The 20,162-nt window shown below is 39.0% G+C and overlaps 1 protein-coding gene across 5 annotated transcripts in view; it reads left to right on the top strand.

The window, feature by feature from the left end:
• The window catches only part of SLC25A12 (solute carrier family 25 member 12), a 223,182-nt gene extending 209,467 nt beyond the window's left edge, over nt 1-13,715 (top strand). For 4 of the 5 annotated variants that reach the window (XM_009443763.4, XM_009443761.5, XM_003949917.6 and 1 more), the window contains exons 14-18: nt 4,313-4,453; nt 6,488-6,626; nt 10,146-10,304; nt 10,432-10,522; nt 12,613-13,715. In XM_009443763.4, the coding sequence (XP_009442038.1) occupies nt 4,313-4,453; nt 6,488-6,626; nt 10,146-10,304; nt 10,432-10,522; nt 12,613-12,814 (732 nt within the window). In that variant the 3' untranslated portion in view covers nt 12,815-13,715. The remainder of the gene's footprint in view (nt 1-4,312; nt 4,454-6,487; nt 6,627-10,145; nt 10,305-10,431; nt 10,523-12,612) is intronic. The other variant, XM_009443762.5, reaches the window with a different exon arrangement.
• Nucleotides 13,716-20,162: the final 6,447 nt, after the last annotated feature.

Genomic DNA, 20,162 nt, shown 5'->3' with positions numbered 1-20,162 from the left:
AACAAAGAAATGACAACAGAATACTGAAAAATAGAAAGCATCTAAGTCTGTTTTAGTATTAATGTTTGTATCTCTTTTAAAAAATAGGCGGGAAATTTAAGCAATTAGAGAATTAGAAGCTAATTTTGGTGATTTCATGAGTGAAAAAAATTCAGCAAAGGTATGATATAGAGTGGTATGTTATCTAATGTAAGCATTAGTAACAGAAGCAGCAAGATGTCAAATTTAGCAATGTCCATTTACATTTATATAGCTGTGTATCATTGTGATTTAATTTAAAATTTTATATATCTTAGTGTCGATTATTTCAGGTCACTAGCTATATTTGATTAGGTTTTTTGATGTTCATATATAATAAGCTTTTTAAAAAACCTTGGGTCCACAGTAACTAACGCCAACCAGTTTAAAAAATATATTTGCCAAATTACCAAATTTACCATGAAGAAGAATATGCGAGAGAAGACTTAGTCTATAAAGAAGCCATTGTTTCTAAGACCAGGTCTGTTTCTTGTTGTTGTTGCGTAGTTAATACATTCATATGTTTTGAAATTTAAAAGGTACAATAGAGTATGCTATGAAAATTATTTCTCCCAGCTATTCAGTTTCTCTTTCCAGGAGGCAATCAATGTTTTAATCTTTAAGCCACTTGGATTTTGAGAAACTTAGGTAAATTTTGACATATTTATGATCAAATGTGTGCCTAATATTTTATGTTCTGTTTTTGTCATTTGGCGTGATTTTATTATCAAATCATATTGCCCAATTAATAGCATAGAATTGTATCTACTTAGCTGTTTTATTGGGAATTTGAATTTCTTCCTGTTCAATTTTGCTGCTATTAAAAATAGCAAACGTTAGCATATTTGTAGAAATACAGGTACTATTTTTTATTGAAAAGTTACTGTATTTATGAAATTCTCTATATTAAAGATTATATTTACTGCAAGCAGTGCTTTTCCCCTTTGGAAAGCTGTTATTAAATTAATGATATCATTTATAATCAATAGAGTCTTAGAAGAAATATGGTATTTCTCTGTATTTGTTTCTCAGAGAGGAAACACCTAGTTCAAGAGTTTGATAACATCATAGTCCCTCATTCTGAGTTGCTTGATTTATTACCAATATAATTGAACTAATCTCAGATTTTACTCCCCCTTCCCTATCCCCAGTTTAATATGTAGGATAGAGAGAGTGGTCAACCTCAGAATCCGAAAAAGAACAGTGCATATTTGCCATGTGTGTTTCCCTTTAAGCATTATAAACATCCAGAGTTTTAGACAAATTATTACGTTGGTACAAAAGTAACTGCGGTTTTTGCAGTCTTTATCTTTGCTAAAATTATTCAGCGTTTCTGGAAAGTATTTGCCTTATGTTCCTAGGCCTATCATGAGGTTTTAAAAATGTATACTAATTACTAAAAAAAAAAAAAATTTTAAGAGATAGGGATCTTGCTCCATTGCCCAGGCTGGCCTTGAACTCCTGGGCTCAAGTAATCCTCCTGCCTCAGTCTTGTGAGCAGCTGGGACTACAGGCATGTGTCATTGCACTTGGCTTGTATGTTAATTTTTAAAACATATACAAATCATGTAATTGTCAGAAGTTTTCCTCCTTCAAACATAGGCATGAAACAAACTTACAGATGTGTGCCTTGCTATAGTGTCATTGTTTGCACTCTTACTTGCTAGATTATATGTGTTTATAAATGCACATCAATTGAGTTTTGTGGTTATGTCCTGTGCGTTGTTGGGATTTGGTATGTGTGCTAGGTAACTAATCTTCAAAGCATACAACAGTTAAGGTGTATGTATTTTTAAAATGTAGTCCCAGCTGGGTGCAGTGGCTCACGCCTGTAATCTTAGCATTTTGGAAGGCCAAGGCGAGTGGATCGCTTGAGCCTAGGAGTTCGAGGTCAGCCTGGGCAACATGGTAAGACCCCCATCTCTACAAAAAATACAAAAATTAGCTGGGCGTGGTGGTGCACGCTTGTAGTCCCAGCTACTCGGGAAGCTGAGGTGGGAGGATCACCTGAACCTGGGGAGGTTGAGGTTGCAGTGAGCTGATCCTGCCACTGCACTCCAGCCTGGGTGACAGAGTGAGGCCCTGTCTCAAACAAACAAACACAAACAAAATGTACTCAGTTATTTCTTTTTATTGTACCATTTTTGTAGAGTTTCAGTAGAAAGCCTATTACTTGTATACTTCAAAAAATTTGAAGCATTGTTAAAGGAGTATAAATCTCAATCAATTATTTCTAAAAGAGAGAAGGAAGAGGAGGAGGCAGCTGTGGGGTGGGGGTGGGGGACACGGATTGGAGTACTCCTGCCCAGCAGGATGTTATAATTTACTAATGATTACAAACATGAAAGACCTTTGTATTTATTTAAACATAATGTCCACATTTAACACTTGGCACCCAGGGACTGACACTGTCTGGTAGTGGCAAATTTGGGGGAATTAGAATAAAAATTTGTGGTTCTATTCATTTTTAAATCTGCTTTAGTTAAAACATAAAGCAGATATGCAACCATTATTTAAGATAGTCTTTGCAACCATTATTTAAACAAGAGATTTCAGGGAAGTAGTAAACTTTTTCAATTGATTTGGTCTTTAATACTAGCTACAGGAGCAATTACTTGGATTATCATTTTAACATAATTTTTCATGCAGCAATCCTTTTGAAAGTATTGTTTGCTTAGATTGAAACATTAAAGTGCTTCCTTCTGCCTGCAGTGCACCAGATTCAAAGAGAGAGAAACGCAGGCAAATCAACATGTAAAATTGGGTCAGTACATCGTTGGGGGACCTGTGTGCCAGTGGTCTGGATTGTGTCGAGTTGAGGAGTTAGAGGAAACCATGAGAGAGAGATAGCAAATTGCTGCACCTCCCTGCTCGAAGGACAAAGAGGGGATTAAGGCCCTGGGGAATCCAGGACAATAAGCTGTCCACGAAGAGGGAAGGAATTTAGTATCAGTGCTGGCAATTTTGAATATTGAAAGGAGTTAAGGAGTCAGGATTGGAATAGGGGTAGTTGGGGTATTTATAGTCCCAAGGCAATTAGGAAAATGGGCTGAGCCATGTTCCTGCCCCTTGGAAGCGGGTCTGGGAGGGCTTTGGGTTTTAGATAAGTGAGCAGGAATGTGGGCAAAGGTTGAGCACTGAAGTGCCATTGAAAGCTGCATGTGAATTTTTAGGTGTTCTTTGTAATCTTTCTATACCTGTGGAATTACAGTGCCCCAGATTTCATATTTCACATGTGATTATATACAATGATTATAATGATATGAATATCATTATGAATATTATATGATTATGGTTATGATTACATAATATAAACAGCTACAGTTGAAGATGTACAAATGGGATTTTTCATTTCATGAAAGGAGATATATATTTTATTTATTTTTATATATCCATAGTCACACACATTTTTTTCTTTCTTACAGAAACCAAAAAAAAGAAGTTGGTAGAAGTTTTGTTGAACGTTTTTTTTTTTTCTCTACTAGTTAACAGATTTCAGATGCAAATATACTCTCATTATCCAAATTCAAATCTCTGTCACTCACCACAGGAATATAGAATGTGGCTTTGATCTTGAGGGTGTTGTACTCATGGTAACTAGATGTTCCATTTCTCAGCTTTGCCTTGAAGAGTTTTTCTGGTTTTGTCTTGAAATGATACTGAAATTTATCTTTCTAAATTCTTCCCTTCTGTGTGGGTGTAGCCATGTACCTGTATCAGAGTTTTGCTTAGGATAATACATTTTAGAATTTGAACTGGAGGAGACTTTTCCCCTTCTGATTTAAGGCACCAAAGTAGTTTTAATTGCTCTACAATCCAAGGAAGCAGAAGCAAGTGGGTCTGCTGCCAAGAATGCTTACCACAAAGAGGAAAAAAATAATTGTAGCTCTGAATTTTAGCTCTGGCTTGTAAAATATGACAGTCTTTTACTATCTCTTTTTCTTTCATCGAGTACCTTGCTGCCACATCTGGCTCCACTTTTTTTTCCAAATGGGTTTATTTTGTTATTTTGAATACGGCTGGGGTGATCCTGGAAAGACTGGTCTGAGAAACAATCTTGACATTTCAGCTAGAAACAAACCCAGAGGTAGATTGATCTGAGACAGAGTTTGGGACCATCCCTCTGAACCTCTCCAGGGTCGGCCTAAGTGTCAAACTGTCATTCCCCCCTGAGGAAGGAAGTTTCACCTCCTTCTTTTCAAGATAGCAAGATGTGGAGGCTTTGCTGGATTTTCCTTTTTTACGCTGCCAGTCGGGCTCTGATGTCTGCCTGTCTCTTCTCCCTTGCCTACAGGCTGGAGGCTCTCAGGTCATTTTTACCAACCCATTGGAGATAGTGAAGATTCGTCTGCAAGTAGCTGGAGAGATCACCACGGGACCCAGAGTCAGCGCCCTGAATGTGCTCCGGGACTTGGGAATTTTTGGTCTGTATAAGGTGGGTAGGTTTAGGTTATAATGTACTCAATAAAATATGAAAGAATGTGGAAACCAGACTTCTTCCCTCCAAGTTGAAAAGCAATCTTGTCCAGCAGGGTAGTCTGTGGAGCAGAAAATCAAACAAAAAGAAAAGAATCAGGACACTTGTATGAGAGGCAGTGGGATACACATGCAGCCTCTCCTGTTGTCATCAGGCTTTTATGAAACTGCCGGCAAGGAGGCCAGCACCGCAGACCTGCTGGCCTCACGCTCACAGCCTTTCATTTGCTGGGGGGCTTGGGAAAACTTTCCCTGGTGCTCTCTTTGGGCTGGTTTAGGGCTTCAAAATAGTCTCATGTTTATTTTCGGTCTGATTATCTCTATTGTTATCTTCCCAGTGGGAGCTTTTCTTTGTCTTAATAATTTGACCACAGTAAAACAGTAGTAGAGTTTGGTAGGATTCAGGTCTTTAAGAAGTTAAGTGGTAGGATTTGTCAATAATGAATTCCATTTAAAAAAAAAAAAAACCAACAACAGAGTGTACTGTACTTTAACAAAATGCCAGTCAACAGATTCCTTCCCTGCGGGTATACTTACTCCCATCATTACAGATCAGATGTAATGGAGCAGAAGCTATTATTTTTCTTAAACAAGGAAGAATATTTCTTTCCATTCCTTTGCCTGGTATAAGGGGAATACGTAAATTTAGCCACCGTAGCCAACTGTGTTTCCACAGCATCTGATATAGATCCATCACTGCAGAAATGTGTAAATTTGTTTCGGTAACTGCAAATTAGAAATTAGAAATTCTCTAGATTGGAATCACACAGCTACAGGGTTCTCTGGAGACCAGCAAACAATGATGCCTGTCTCAAGAGAGTTTCATACACATTTTTGCTTCCTCCTCCCCACTCCCAATTTCCATCCTTTTTGAATTCCCTTTGAGAGATGAATTTATTAATATTGCTTCTCTCTGTATTATCCTTTAGCGAATCCTTGGATTTTTTTTTTTTCAATGTTTGAGTTTGTCTTTTTTAAAAAAAGCCAGGGCTGGGAGCACTGGCTCACACTTGCACTCTCAGCACTTTGGGAGGCCAAGGCAGGGGGATTGCTTGAGCCCAGGAGTTCAAGACCAGCCAGGGCAAAATAGCAAGACCTTGTGTCTACCTTAAAAAAAAAAAAAAGAAAATATTAGCCGGCACAGTGGTGCACACCTATCATCCCAGCTACTCAGGAGGCTGAGGTGGGAGGATCACTTGAGCTCAGAAAGTCAAGGCTACAGCAAGCTGTGATCGTGCCACTGTGCTCCAGCCTGGGCAACATAGTGAGACCCTGTCTCAGAAAAAAAAAAATTAAAAAGAATAAAACAAAGTCATTAAAAAAACAAGCGCCAAGGTGGAGTGTTTGCCTAGCTAGGTAGTGGAATGGTGTGGGCTTCTGACAAAGCTGAGGGAGGTGTTCTTTGAGACCTCAGTCATTGGGACAAGCTGCCCCTGGGTAATGATTTTCTACTCCTGTGGAAACCTGCTGCTAAAATATTTTGTCTGCTATTTAGGACATGGGGAATGAGGAGAGAAGATTTGGGTTTCTTTTCCCCCTGCTCTAGAGTAGTTACTTTTCCTTCACCACTGCCTATAGCTTTTTACCTGGCACTGCGGGGACTCTCAGCTGATGTAAAAACTTAAGAGGGTAGATCTTGTGTGTTTTTACCATAGTAAGAGATTAATTAATTTTAAAAACTCTGAATCTATATAAGAAATGCCAGAAAGTTCTTAGTTTTCAGAATACTATCATTACCCAGTTATTAACTCTAGGACTGCAGGATTCACCATGCTTTCACAAGCTTTGAGATATGCAGATTTCCCTATTCCCCACTTATCTCCCGCCTCCCCCATTTCCCTTGCACATCAGTTCTAATGCTGTTTAAGGGACACCTCAGGCTTGTCACTGAGGGACACCTCAGGCTTGTCACTGACAAATGTCACATGGATCCCATTTGGGCATTCACACTCAGTTTCACACTGTTTTGCACTATTTCCTCACTGTGTGACAGGGTGCCAAAGCGTGTTTCCTCCGAGACATTCCCTTCTCTGCAATCTATTTTCCTGTTTATGCTCACTGCAAACTACTTCTGGCTGATGAAAATGGACACGTGGGAGGTTTAAATCTTCTTGCAGCGGGAGCCATGGCAGGTAACTACAAATTTTTTTTTAACTGAAAGAATTCTCCCATTATTTAAAAAGTACAGAATCTCTATGTACTTTCCCCCTTTATTTCTGGAAGTATTATTGTTTGTACCTGACTTAGTTTAAATATCACTTTTTCTCCTTTGTGGGATGTGCTGTAATTCTGATGAGAGTTAATTACATTTGCATAATGTGGATAAACAGCTTAATGCAGCTTAGCAACTCAGAGCCAAATTAGATCTGCCCATCTAAATTGGGCTTTCATCATTAACATGTTTCTTAGTTTCCTGTGCCCCTGAAACCTTGAGTACAGCCAAGCTAAGCATTAAGGTGGGAAAGTTTTTCCTCAAATCAGTTGCTTAGCTGTGTCTCATGCTCATGCACAGATCTAGCATGCTCTTACTTTCTCTCTTCTGTATATTGGAATCTACATGATTTGGCCGAAAATTGAGCTTTTGTCGTGAAGCTGTCCCTCTTCTTCCTACCATTGCCCTCATTAGACCAAAGTAAGCAGTACCCCTCAGCAAACCACCTTGAACTCAATTTTTGTATTTTTTCTAATCGTTAACACTTTGTCATTAGCCAGGTGTAGTGGTGCGTGCCTGTAGTCCCAGCCAGCTACCCGGGAGGCTGAGGTGGGAGGATCACCTGAGCCTGGGAGGTCAAGGCTGCGGTGAGCCGAGATGACACCACTGTACTCCAGCCTGGGTGACAGAGTGAGAGCTTGTCTCAAAAAAAAAAAAAAAATTTGTCTTTTATTAATAGTTATTTGCATAATTGTTATCCTCTGTACTAGGCTAATAGCTTCTTGAGGGCAAGAGTTTCATTCTCTTCATCCTTGCCTTTCCTACGTGGCCAGTGTAATAGTAATAGGTGCTCAATAAATCTCAATAACATGAATGAAAACCTTCATGTCGTCTAAGATACCAAATTAGGCACAGAAGAGATTTCATTTGAAAGAGGAGCCTTGTAAGAGCAGGGAGGTACTAAGATGCTTCCTTCTGACCTCATAGGTACAGCCTGACTCTTGAGTTAGGAAGGAGCTGACTTGGAATAGAAGAAGAGAACCAGGTGTCCTTGGCTGCACCAACACTCTGAAAAGACAAAGGAAGGAAGGGGTGCATGTTTGCTCTCTATACAACCAGTAATGAACCATTACAGAGCTCAGTGTGGCTCTGACCAGCCAGGCTTATGTTCACTGTGTGGCTCTTCCTTGCTGGGCTCATTCTCCTCTGGAGGCTCTGGCTAAATATCAGGGCAACCTGAGCAGCGCCCAGAGTGTGCTGTGCTTGTTGTGTGGTAGGAGCCCTTGGGCCTGAGAGTGTTGTGATGGACCACGTTGTTCTTGCTCGTGAAGACAGGGGTGACTTGTGATCATTAAGAAACGGCCCCAGGGACCTTACCGCCCTTATTTGGGGCCCAGCAAGTCCTTTCTCCTCTAGCAATGGTAATTTTAGTCAGTTTTGTGTTTAAAAGCCAGTAAAGTTACCTGCTCAGTCTTGGCAGTGAGCTGTTTGTAGCAGCCCCTTTCTGGTACTTACCAGTCTCCCACTTTTTTTTTTTTTTTTTTTTTTTGGTGAGACAGAATCTTGCTCTGTCACCCAGGCTGGAGTGCAGTGGTACAATCTCTGCTCACTGCAACCTCTGCCTCCCGGGTTCAAGCGATTCTCCTGTGTCAGCCTCCCAAGTAGTTGGGACTACAGGCGTGTACCACCATGCCTGGCCAATTTTTGTATTTTTAGTAAAGACAGGGTTTCACCATGTTGGCCAGCACAGCTGGTCAGAGCCACACTGAGCTCTGTAATGGTTCATTACTGGTTGTATAGAGAGCAAACATGCACCCCTTCCTTCCTTTGTCTTTTCGGAGTGTTGGTGCAGCCAAGGACACCTGGTTCTCTCCTCCTTTTCCAAATCAGCTCCTTCCTAACTCAAGAGTCAGGCTGAGGCCGAGCTTGGTGGCTCATGCCTGTAATCCCAGCACTTTGGGAGGCCAAGGCGGGCAGATCACGAGGTCAGGAGATCGAGACCATCCTGGCTAACACAGTGAAACCCCGTCTCTACTAAAAATACAAAAAATTAGCCAGGCGTGGTGGCGGGCTCCTGTAGTCCCAGCTACTGGGGAGGCTGAGGCAGGAGAATGGCATGAACCTGGGAGGCGGAGCTTGCAGTGAGCCGAGATTGTGCCACTGCACTCCAGCCTGGGCGACAGAGTGAGACTGTCTCAAAAAAAAAAAGAGAGTCAGGCTGTAAATGTGAGGTCTCAAACTCCTGACCTCAGATGATCCACCCATCTTGGCCTTCCAAAGTGCTGGAATTACAAGCGTGAACCACCACACTTGGCCCAGTCTCCTACTTTTAAATGGGGGCAGCATTTGCCTTCCAGGCTTTTCCTTGTGCTTTCCAATCAACAACGAAAAACAGCCAGAGAAGAAGAGTCTAATTGTGGACAGACGTTTGCAAGTGGTTGAACCAAGTAAATATTTCCATGGAACTGTCAGCACCGACTTCTTCCCCATAGACATTTGATGTCAGTTTTCAGAATGAGATTATTTTTTCTAATTTTTACCAGTCAAGCTTTGCTAGCAGGAACTGAGAACATTCAGAAGTCTGCCTCCAAAGGCAGGAAGTTTACCTAGTTTCATCTGAATAGGGTGCAAGGCCATGCCAAGGGGAAGTATTTGCATTATTCCCTAGCAGAACCTCGTACAAGGCTGCCAACTCCATCCGCCTAGTGAGGATACAGTGATATTCAGGCCAAATTGAATTTCTTCCCCCGGGGAAGATTATTTTGCTCCTTTGCTCTCTGTTTTGTTTTATAAGTAAAAGGTGTGGTTGTGAAATCCATCTTTTGTGTCCTGCTGCTGATCAATCTCAACATGACCCCAGGGAGCTCGGGCACAGGGGCCTTTCCCTGACCAGCTCCCCTGTTGTTTCTTAACTGGCTGCCTGGCCACCTCTTGCTCCAGTTGTAATGACTTTTGTCATGTAAGCATGTCTGAAAGGAGTCACAGTCAACTCTCAAGGTAGCCCTTCAAACAAGCGAGTGATTATAAGTATTGATATTCACTTCCCACACTACGACAAGAATCAGCAAAAACAGTAGTTTGGTGTCAGATACATTTAGTGACTCACTAAGATGACATTATCATTTTTTTATACATAAAAATACTTGTATCTTATTTAAGAAAAAAAGGAGGTAAAATAATTGAAACTGAAAGGGAACGCTTGGGAATTGTCTTATTAATATTGCTACTTTTTTTTCTCTCTCTCACAGTTATTTGGGATCATGCAATGTAGAGTGATTTTTTTTTAATTCAGGAAAAAATAATAATAATTTTCCCCTGATCACACTGCAACAGCTAATAGGCTTCTATGCCCTTTTCCCATTAATGGCCAGACATCTATGTAAAGAGTTTTGAGGTCTGCTCAAGTGATTGAAGTTGCAGGCTCTATAGTAGATGTTAGCAGTATTCCTATCTTTTATAAGGTACTCTAGATAAATTAAATGTGGTTTTCTCCTGAAAGGTGTCCCAGCTGCATCTCTGGTGACCCCTGCTGATGTCATCAAGACAAGACTGCAGGTGGCTGCCCGCGCTGGCCAGACGACATACAGTGGTGTCATAGACTGTTTCAGGAAGATTCTCCGGGAAGAAGGGCCCTCAGCATTTTGGAAAGGGACTGCAGGTAGGCAGGGGCTGGAGCCATACAGAATGGCTGGCTGGCTCTAGCGTCCTCCCCTGTGACTCAGTGGCTATCTTTACCACATTTGTCCTGGTTTCAAGTCTCCCCTGCCCCTGCTTCTCTTTTTCAGCTCGAGTGTTTCGATCCTCTCCCCAGTTTGGTGTTACCTTGGTCACTTATGAACTTCTCCAGCGGTGGTTTTACATTGATTTTGGAGGCCTGTAAGTCAGCTGCTCAACTCCTTTACAAAGAAATCACTAAGTCCAAAACAAATGTTTGTTCTGTCTACAAAAGCATTGTTGCAACTCTTAGAAAACTGATAAGACAGAACCTTTAAGACCAATGCATTTAAAACAGTGAGCTTAAGAAGCATTTGTGTTAAGCAAGTAAAACTGTGACAGAGTGACATCGTACATAATATTAAGCAGCTATTTGGGGGATTTTAGGGAAGCAGCAAATTTTTTAAAAAAAGACAGGATATCCTCTGTTGCCCAGGCTGGAGTGCAGTGGCATGTTCTTGGCTCACCGTAGCCTCAACCTCCCGGGCTCAAGCGATCCTCCCACCTCAGCCTCCCGAGTAGCTGGGACCACAGAGGCATGCCACCACACCCAGCTAATTTTTGTACTTTTTTATAGAGATGGGATCTCGCTGTGTTGCCCAGGCTGGTCTCGAACTCCACCAGCCTTGGCCTCCCAAAGTGCTGGGATTACAGACATGAGCTACCGTGCCTAGCCAGGAGGCAGCAGATTAAAATGCTGTGTAAATAATTGTCTTTTTTCACATAAGCAAATACTGAACTTCATGGCGTTCTCATTATGTGGATTTTATTATATGGCCCTTTCACAGAAGTAATGTAAATGTATACCAGTAACACTTTTGTGCATTTTCTTTCAAAGTCCCAAGCCCTTTTGCATCTGATATTTCATTATTCACCACAATTTATTATTAGTTAGGTGCAGATGTTCTTGAAGCTAATTTACTGGAAAAACCAATAGGTTTGAAGAGAGATTTTGCCCATGGATATAATCACTAGTGAGCTGTAGGCCAGAAATTGGGCTTCTAAAAGCTTACCACTTGAAGCTTGCACTGAGAAGAAGAATTACAAGTTGAATTTTCTGGGTGGGGAAGTTGTACCCAAAGCAAGCAATTATTAGCTTTTCAGCAGAAGACCAAGTACCATTCCTGAGTCCTCACATCAGAAACCTGTGAACTCCTCTGTGCCCAAAGGCCATATAGGGAATCAGCTGCTGAACCAAGTGGAGGGACCTATGCAAAAAAAGTGAGAACAGCAGTCTTACAGTTGCATTGTGGAAATGTGAGGCTTCAGGCTTTTCCATGCTTCTTTCATCTTCTGTAAAAGAACTAAAGCTATTTCTCTCTCTTTTTTTTTTTTTTTTTTTTTTAAGACGGAGTCTCGCTCTGTCGCCCAGGCTGGAGTGCAGTGGTACGATCTCGGCTCACTGCAACCTCCACCTCCCAGGTTCAAGTGATTCTCCTGCCTCAGCCTCCTGAGAAGCTGGGACTAAGGGCGCCCACCACCGCGCCTGGCTAATTTTTTTTTTTTTAATATTTTTAGTAGAGACGGGGTTTCACCATGTTAGCCAGGATAGCCTTGATCTCCTGACCTCATGATCCGCCTGCCTCGGCCTCCCAAAGTTCTGGGATTACAGGCGTGAGCCACCACGCCCGGCCTATCTCTCTTTAAATAATTTAATTGATAATCTTTATGAGTCTACTACATAAAAAGTTAACTTCTAAAGTTATGTCAAAAGAAAAATATATACTTTAAAAATTACTTTCATATGTGCTAAGTGCAGAAAATTTGGAAAACCATAAAGCATAAAAGAAAAAAACCAGCCTGGGTGTGGTGGCTCACACCTCCCAGTGCTCTGGGAGGCCAAGGCAGAAGGATTCCTTAGACCAGAAGTTCGAAACCAGCTTTGGCAACATAGCAAGACCCCATCTTTACAAGAAGAAAAAAGAAAAAAATCATCCATAATCTTACTACCCAGAGAGTCTTCATATTTGAGTGTCTTTTCTTCTGACTTTTTTCCTATGGATTTGTTTATATATGTATACAAGCATTGGAAATAAGGCCATTTCTCTTGTAAATCAAATATGTAGATAAGTTGCTGTCAAAGCAGCTATAAATCATGACTGTGGTTTCTAGTCATGCAGCACAGATGCCATGGAAATGGTTGAGAGAAACATTCTTCTTTGTGGCACATGGGTCAGACCGAAAATGTACAGCTGTAAGCTGCGCTCATCCACCTTGAGCATGCTAACCATTGGCTTTTTTTCTGTCAACAGCAAACCCGCTGGTTCAGAACCAACACCTAAGTCACGCATTGCAGACCTTCCTCCTGCCAACCCTGATCACATCGGTGGATACAGACTCGCCACAGCCACGTTTGCAGGCATCGAAAACAAATTTGGCCTTTATCTCCCGAAATTTAAGTCTCCTAGTGTTGCTGTGGTTCAGCCAAAGGCAGCAGTGGCAGCCACTCAGTGATGAGACAACTGTTGAGTGTGGCAAAACGGCGCCTTGAAGAAAGAGGCCTAGGAGAGCAGCCCTGTAATGTATCCAGTCAGCTGCATGGTGCTGACTGAGCTGAGGAGTCAAACTCTTCTTTCTATATGACATATACTTGTTTATAAAATAATCATTTGCCCAGGGAAAAAAACCACAACGCTGTTTCAAGCTTTAGTCTTATGTGTTGAAATGTTTTTGTAAGCCTTGGCATGAATTAGTGTTCTAGACTCTGCTTTGCACAGCTTGCACTTACAGTGATTGTACATATTGTACATCTTTGTACAGAGACATCTTGGCACCTCATCCCAACAAATCACATTTGTAGAAATGTAATGCGGTTCTGAGTGGCTTGAAATGTACAGAATGTTTTGAAAGTGTTTTATTAAGAATCACACAAAAATAAATGTATTAAAATTAAATTCATTCTCTTATTGGTGACTTATGGAAATAAAGCATCAATATTGGATGTATTTAATTCCTAGTTTGTTTTCCATTCTGGAATAAAAAGGTATTTGCTGATAAAAGGCATAACGAGACATAGTGCTGCTACCACTGAATAAGTGATACTTTGGAAAGACGCATGCCAGTGGATGCCAGAGGACCAGGCTAATGACTTGTGTGTGCTGATGTGTTTCCATTTGTATTTAATGTGTGTGTAGACCCTCCTCTGTTCATCAATCAAAAAGCATTTCCTAGGCAGCTCCTCGCCTGTCAGTGTGCATATGGAAACAGGGACATCTCCATCATTATTGGCTTAGTTTTGCTTTCCTTTGACACAGTAAGGCAAAGGCCAGGCTTTCAAAAGAGTAAAGGATACTTTCACAATTTCCCTTCATATGGATATGATTCCAGTCAAAAATAAAATGCACACCAAAATGTATACATGTAGTTGGATTTTTCTTTGTAAATATACTGATAATACTTTTTGTTCTGATTGACTACTGATTCCAAATAACTCATGATCAGGTTCGCCCTTTCTTCCACCTTTATAGAAAATAGAAAAATTAGTTTTAGAAAGGGCTAGTGCAGAGTGAAGGGAGGGAAGAAGAAAGAGAAGGAAAGCTCTATATGGTGATTTAGTGGGGTCTAGGTTCTTACTTTGGAATCCAAATGCAAACTGTTCTAAAAGTCACTCACCAAGGGCGTGATTACTAATTTGGATCTAAACATACATCTTGACAGCCACATCTACACTTTGATATGGATGTGATTTGATGTGCAGTATCAGAATTTATTTACCTTACCAAAGTGCTCTGGGAAGACATTATTGCTACTGCCAGTAAGCTGGGATATGAGAATGTATGCAAATATTTTCAAGAGGCGAGCCTGGAGACAGACCAAGTTACTTAGTATCCTGCACAGTGCTCCTCGATTGATGGCTGACAGCCCTGTGACCGCAACTGTAGGCTCTCTGGAGGCCCTCCAGGAACAAAAGAATTAGCTTTGAAAGCAAGTTATTTTCAAATGTATTAGATTGGTCTCATGGGAGTGGAACAAATAATAATACAGTTGTTTTGCTACTACCACTTGTTAGAAATATATAAGTAGTCCATGGATATGTGATTACAAAAGAATCCTATGTATGTATCTAGAGTGAGATGGGAAAGTGTCCCGCTTACCCTCCTTCTACCTCTACCACTTCCTGGCCCAGAGGTAATCACTGCTAACAGGTTACAGCATGAATGTGTAGTCTGTTTTTCATAACTCTATAGAAATATATGTACATATTTATATTTTAAAAACAGGATTATGTTATGTGTGTGTTATTCTGTGTCTTGCTTTTGTTCACTTAATGTGTTTTGGATATCTTTCCATGTCAGTTTATAAAGTTTTATTTTTAATGGCTGCATAGTATTTCATTGTATGGGTTATAATACTTTTCATAAATCTTCCCTTATTGATATTTATTCATTTTTTTCACTACTGCAAACAATGCTGTAGTGAATGGCAGACATCTTTGTACACATATCTTTAGTGCATGTGAATTTCATTAGGATAGATATTTGGAATTGGAATTGAAAACTTTTAAGACAAGCTTTACGTTTTTATACATATTGCCACATTGTTCTTCAAAAAGGAATTATTAATTTCCTTTGACAGCATATGAGAATGCCTATTTCTTTGCAACCTCAGCAAAGAGGGATATTATCAGTCTTTTACATTTTCAGCAAATCATGATAGCCGATCATGGTTATTTTATTTTTCTAATTACTAGTGGATTGAATGTCTTTTCATATTTACTGGTCATTTGTATATTTTCTTATTGTGGAATATGGACAAAGTACATGAAACATATGTATGCATGTACACAACAGATATGTACACACATACATATATATTTTTTAACATATCATAATGTGCATACCATATGACCACCGGGTCAAGAAATAGAACATCTCCAGTACCTCAAAAGCTCCATATATGTCCCTCCCTAACACAACCCTCTGTCCACTTTAACATCATCCCTACTCTTTGCTTTGCTTTTCTTCATAGTTTTACCACCCATGTATATGTCTCTAAAGACCATATTTAGTTTCTGTTTTTGGAATTTATATGAATCAAATTATACTGTACACTTTTGAGACTGGTTTCTTTTGCTAAGCATTATGAGATTCATCCTTATCATTGTATGTAGCCATAGTGTTTATTCCATTGTATGAATGTATTACATTACATATACTTTTTTCATTTTACTCTTGATGGACAATTTGGATTTTTTCCACTTTGGGGATATTTCAAACAGTGCTTCTATGGATATTTTGAACATGTCTTCTGGAGTTTGCATCTTTAAAAGGACATATACATAAGAGTGGAACCTAGATCATGCCAACTGTTTCCCGAAGATTCTCATACTGATTTACATTCTTCCCAGGGTGTATTGGCTTTTCCCCAGCCCCCTAGTCTGGTAGATATATAATGGTATCATATTGTAGTTTAAATGACCATTTTCCTTATATGGAAAAAAATATGAAAGGTGTTCATGAGGCTGATCACATTTCATATATTTTTTGACCATTTGGATTTCATCTTTGGTGAATGAAGTGTGTTAAAGTTCTCCCATTTTTCTCATGAATTTGCAGGTGGTTCTTTATATATTCTGGCTACTACTCCTTTATGAGTTGTGTTGCAGAATCTTTTCCCACTTTGTGGTTTGTCTTTTCACAATGTTTATAAATATAGTAACATTTTAATTTTAATATCTTCAAATAATAGTTTTCCTTTATGGTTAGCTCGTTTTTTTTTATGGTTATGTTAAAAATACAGTTAATATTCTCTTGTTACATGCTTTGTAGTTTTGCCTCTCACATTTTGGTTTCATCCCACTTGGAACAATCTTCAACATATAGTATGAGGTAATTTTTTTGCTGCTATAGGGCTAGTCTGTTGTGCCAGCACTGTTTATTGAAAAAAAACAAAAACAAAAAACCTTCCTTTTCCTATTGCTTTGAAGTGCCTTTTCTGTTGTATATTGTCAATATATGCAAAGATCTTTTATGGGCTCTTTATTATATTGGTTTTTTTCCTGTGCTAATGTACGCTCTCTTCATTACTTCATGATCTTCAAAAAAATTTTTGATATATAATATCAAAGTCCTTTCACATCCTTGTTATTCTTCAACAGCTTGTGGCTCTTCTTGGTTCTCTGCTCTTCTTTATATATTTTAGAAATAGCTTATCACGTTTCACTAAAAAAAGCCGAACACATTGAAAATTTGATTGGAGTTGCGATGAATCTATAAGCTATTTTGGGAGAATTTATATCATAGTGGGCCTTTCAATCCATGAACATGATATATTGCTAAGTCCTTTTAATGCCTTAATAAAATTTTATTAATCACCAAGAAGGTCTTGTAAATCTTTTGTTACATATATTCCTAGGTACATCATATATTTGGATGCCATTATAAATATCTTTTTTGGAAATGTCATTTCTGGTATGTGGGAATATAATTCAGTTTTTTCATAACATTGGAAGCCAGTTGTCTTACAGAATGTCTCACATTATTTATCTGATTGCTTCCTCCTGGTATCGTCTGACGTGTTCCAGTACAATAAAGTGGAAGTTAGTCTAGCAGTACAGTTTTCTTTCTGACAGCTTTACTGATTTACAGAGCTACATAACCATCACCACAATAAAATTTTAGTGCATTGATATCATGCTCCAAAATGTAAAATGTATCACTTTATACTCCCACCAGTAATGGATGAGTGTTACAGTTTCTTCACATCCTTACCAATACTTAATTATTGACTATCTTATTATAGCTATTCAGTGGGTGTGAAGTGATACCACATTGTGGTTTTAATTGCATTTCCCTAATAACTAATGTCGAGCATTTTTTCATGTGCTTATAGACATCTATGTTTCTTCAAATCTTTTATCTATTTTTTAATTGGAGTTTGTCTTTTTATTATTGAGTTGAAGTAGTTATTTATATGTTCTGGATGTGAGTCCTATATCAGATTTGCAAATATTTTCTCCCAGTCTGTTTTCTTATTGGTGTCTTTTGAAGCACAAAAGCTTAACATTTTTATTAAGTTCTATTTCCTGTTTTTGGTGTCATCTAAAAACTGGTTAAACTAAGGTCATGAAGATTTTCTGTTTTCCTTGAAAAGTTTAATATTTTAGTTCTTACATTTAGGTCTATGATCTATTTTGAGTTAATTTTTGTATATGGTATGAAGTAAGGATTTAAATTCATATTCTGTATGTGAATATCCGATTGTCTAATTACTATTTTTATTTTATTTTTACTTTTTGTGGAGATGAGGTCTTACTATGTTGCCCAGGCTGGTCTCAAATTCCTGGCCTCAAGCAATCCTCCTGCCTTGGCCTCCCAAGGTGCTGGGATTACAGGTGTGAGCCACTATGTCCAACCTCAGCACCATTCTTGAAAGGCAATCCTTTCCTCAGTGAATTGCCTTGGTGTTCTTTAATCAACAATAAATTGACAATACCTGTAAGAGTTTATTTCTAGACCCTCATTTCTGTTCCATTAATCTATATCACTATACTTATGCCAGTATCACAATCTTGATTATTGTAGCTTCACATTAAGTTTTGAAATAGGGAAGTGTAAATCCTCTAACTTTGTTGTTTTTCAAAACTGTTGTGCTTATGTTGGATCTTTTGTATTTCCATATAAACTTTAGGATTAGCTTGTCAATTTCTTCAAAAAAAAACCAGCTGTTCTTTTTTTGATAGGGATTTTGCTGAATTTATAGATCAATTTGGGAAGAACTGCCATCTTAACAATCCTTAGTTTTCCAATCCACACACTTGGGATCTCTAATTAGATCTTTAAAATTTCAGCCATGTTTATATTTTTCAGTGTACAGGTCTAATACCTCTTAAATTTATTCCTAAATATTTTATTTATTTTTTTGAGACAGTCTCGCTGTGTCACCCAGGCTGGAGTGCAGTGGTGTGATCTCGGCTCACTGCAACCTCCGCCTCCCAGGTTCAAGCAATTCTCCTGCCTCAGCCTCCTGAGTAGCTGGGATTACAGACACACACCACCATGCCCGGCTAATTTTTGTATCTTTAGTAGAGACAGGGTTTCACCATGTTGGCCAGACTGGTCTCGAACTCCTGACCTTGTGATCTGCCTGCCTCGGCCTCCCAAAGTGCTGGGATTACAGACGTGAGCCACCGTGCCCGGCCCTTAAATATTTTATTTATGATGTTTTTATTAATGTAATTTTCTTCATTTTCAGATTATTCATTGATATATAGAGAAACAGCTGATTTTTGTATGTTGATTTTGTATCTTACAACCTTGCTGAACTCACTGGTTTTGATAATTGGGTTTTATTTTCTATGTCTCTTCTTTTTTTTCTTGTTCCTTTCTTTCTCCTTTACTGCTTTCTTTTGTGCTAAAAATACATATTTTATAGTGTTCTATTATAAGTTTTTTGTTTTAACTATTTTTTGGAGTTATTTTCTTAGTGATTTATCTAGGGGTTAAAATATATGTCTTAATTTATCACAATGTACTGATTCATATTAATTCTGGAAAATATATTCCAGTAAGTTCCAGTAAAATATAAAAACGTAGCTCTAATATAGTTCCATTTCTTTCCCTCCTTTTGCTATTGTCATATATATTACATTTGTATATATTGTAACCACACAGTAAAGTTTTATAGTTACTGTTCCTTGCAGTTGTATTTTAAATCAAGATAAAAAATATATGTGTAGTCTTATATTTACCTATATATTGCCTTTATAGGTGTTTTTCATTCATGTGAATTCGAGTTACCATCTGCTATGGTTTGAATGTATCCAACAAGGTTCATATGTTGAAAATTTAATCCCAAATGCAACCATGTTAAAAAGTGGGACCTCTAAGAGGTGATTAGGTCATGAGGGCTCTGCCCTCATGAATGGATTAACATATTTGTCTCAGTAGTTGGTTGGTTATCACAAAAGTGGGTTTGTTATAAAAGTGGGTTTGGCCCTTCTTGCTCTCACCCGTCTTGCCCTCCACCAAGGGATGATGGAGCACAAAGGTCCTTGCCAGATGCCAGCACCATGCTCTTGGACTTCCCTGCCTCCAGAACTGTGAGCCAAATATCTGTTAATTATAAATTACCCAATCTGTGGTATTCTGTTATGGCAGCATAAAATGGTCTAAAACACTACTGCTATTTCTTTTTAGATAATAGGACTTCCTTTAATAATTTCTTGCAAGGTAGGTTGTCTAGGAACAAATACCGTCAGTCATTTGTTTAATAATGTCATTATTTTAGCTTCATTTTTGAAGAATAATTTTGCTGGACATAGAATTCTTGACTGACAGGTTGTTTTTTTTTTCCTTTCAGCTTTGAATATGTCATCTTCCTGCCTTACGGCATCCATGGTTTCTGATGAGAAATCAACTGTTGATCATATTGTTGTTCCCTTATATATGGTAAGTCATCTTTCTTTTGCTGCTTTCAAAAATTCCTCTTTTTGAATATTATGTGCCTAAATGTTGATCTCTTTTTATTCCGTTTGCTCACTGTCTTTTTTTTGTTTGTTTGTTTCCTGAGACAGAGTCTTGCTCTGTCACCCAGGCTGGAGTGCAGTGGCATGATCTTGGCTCACTGCAACCTCCACTTCTTGGGTTCAAGTGATTCTCCCACCTCAATCTCCCAAGTAGCTGGGACTATGGGCGTGTGCCACCATGCCTGGCTAATTTTTGTATTTTTAGTAGAGACAGGGTTTTGCCATGTTAGCCAGGCTGGTCTCGAACTCCTGACCTCAGGTGATCCACCTACCTTGGCCTCTCAAAGTGCTGGGATTACAGATGTGAGCCACCGTGCTTGGCCACTCCCTGTTGTC

This window comes from Pan troglodytes, chromosome 13 (assembly GCF_028858775.2).
Source record: "Pan troglodytes isolate AG18354 chromosome 13, NHGRI_mPanTro3-v2.0_pri, whole genome shotgun sequence".
Lineage (NCBI taxonomy): Eukaryota > Metazoa > Chordata > Mammalia > Primates > Hominidae > Pan > Pan troglodytes.
This window is presented reverse-complemented; position numbering and strand designations above follow the sequence as displayed.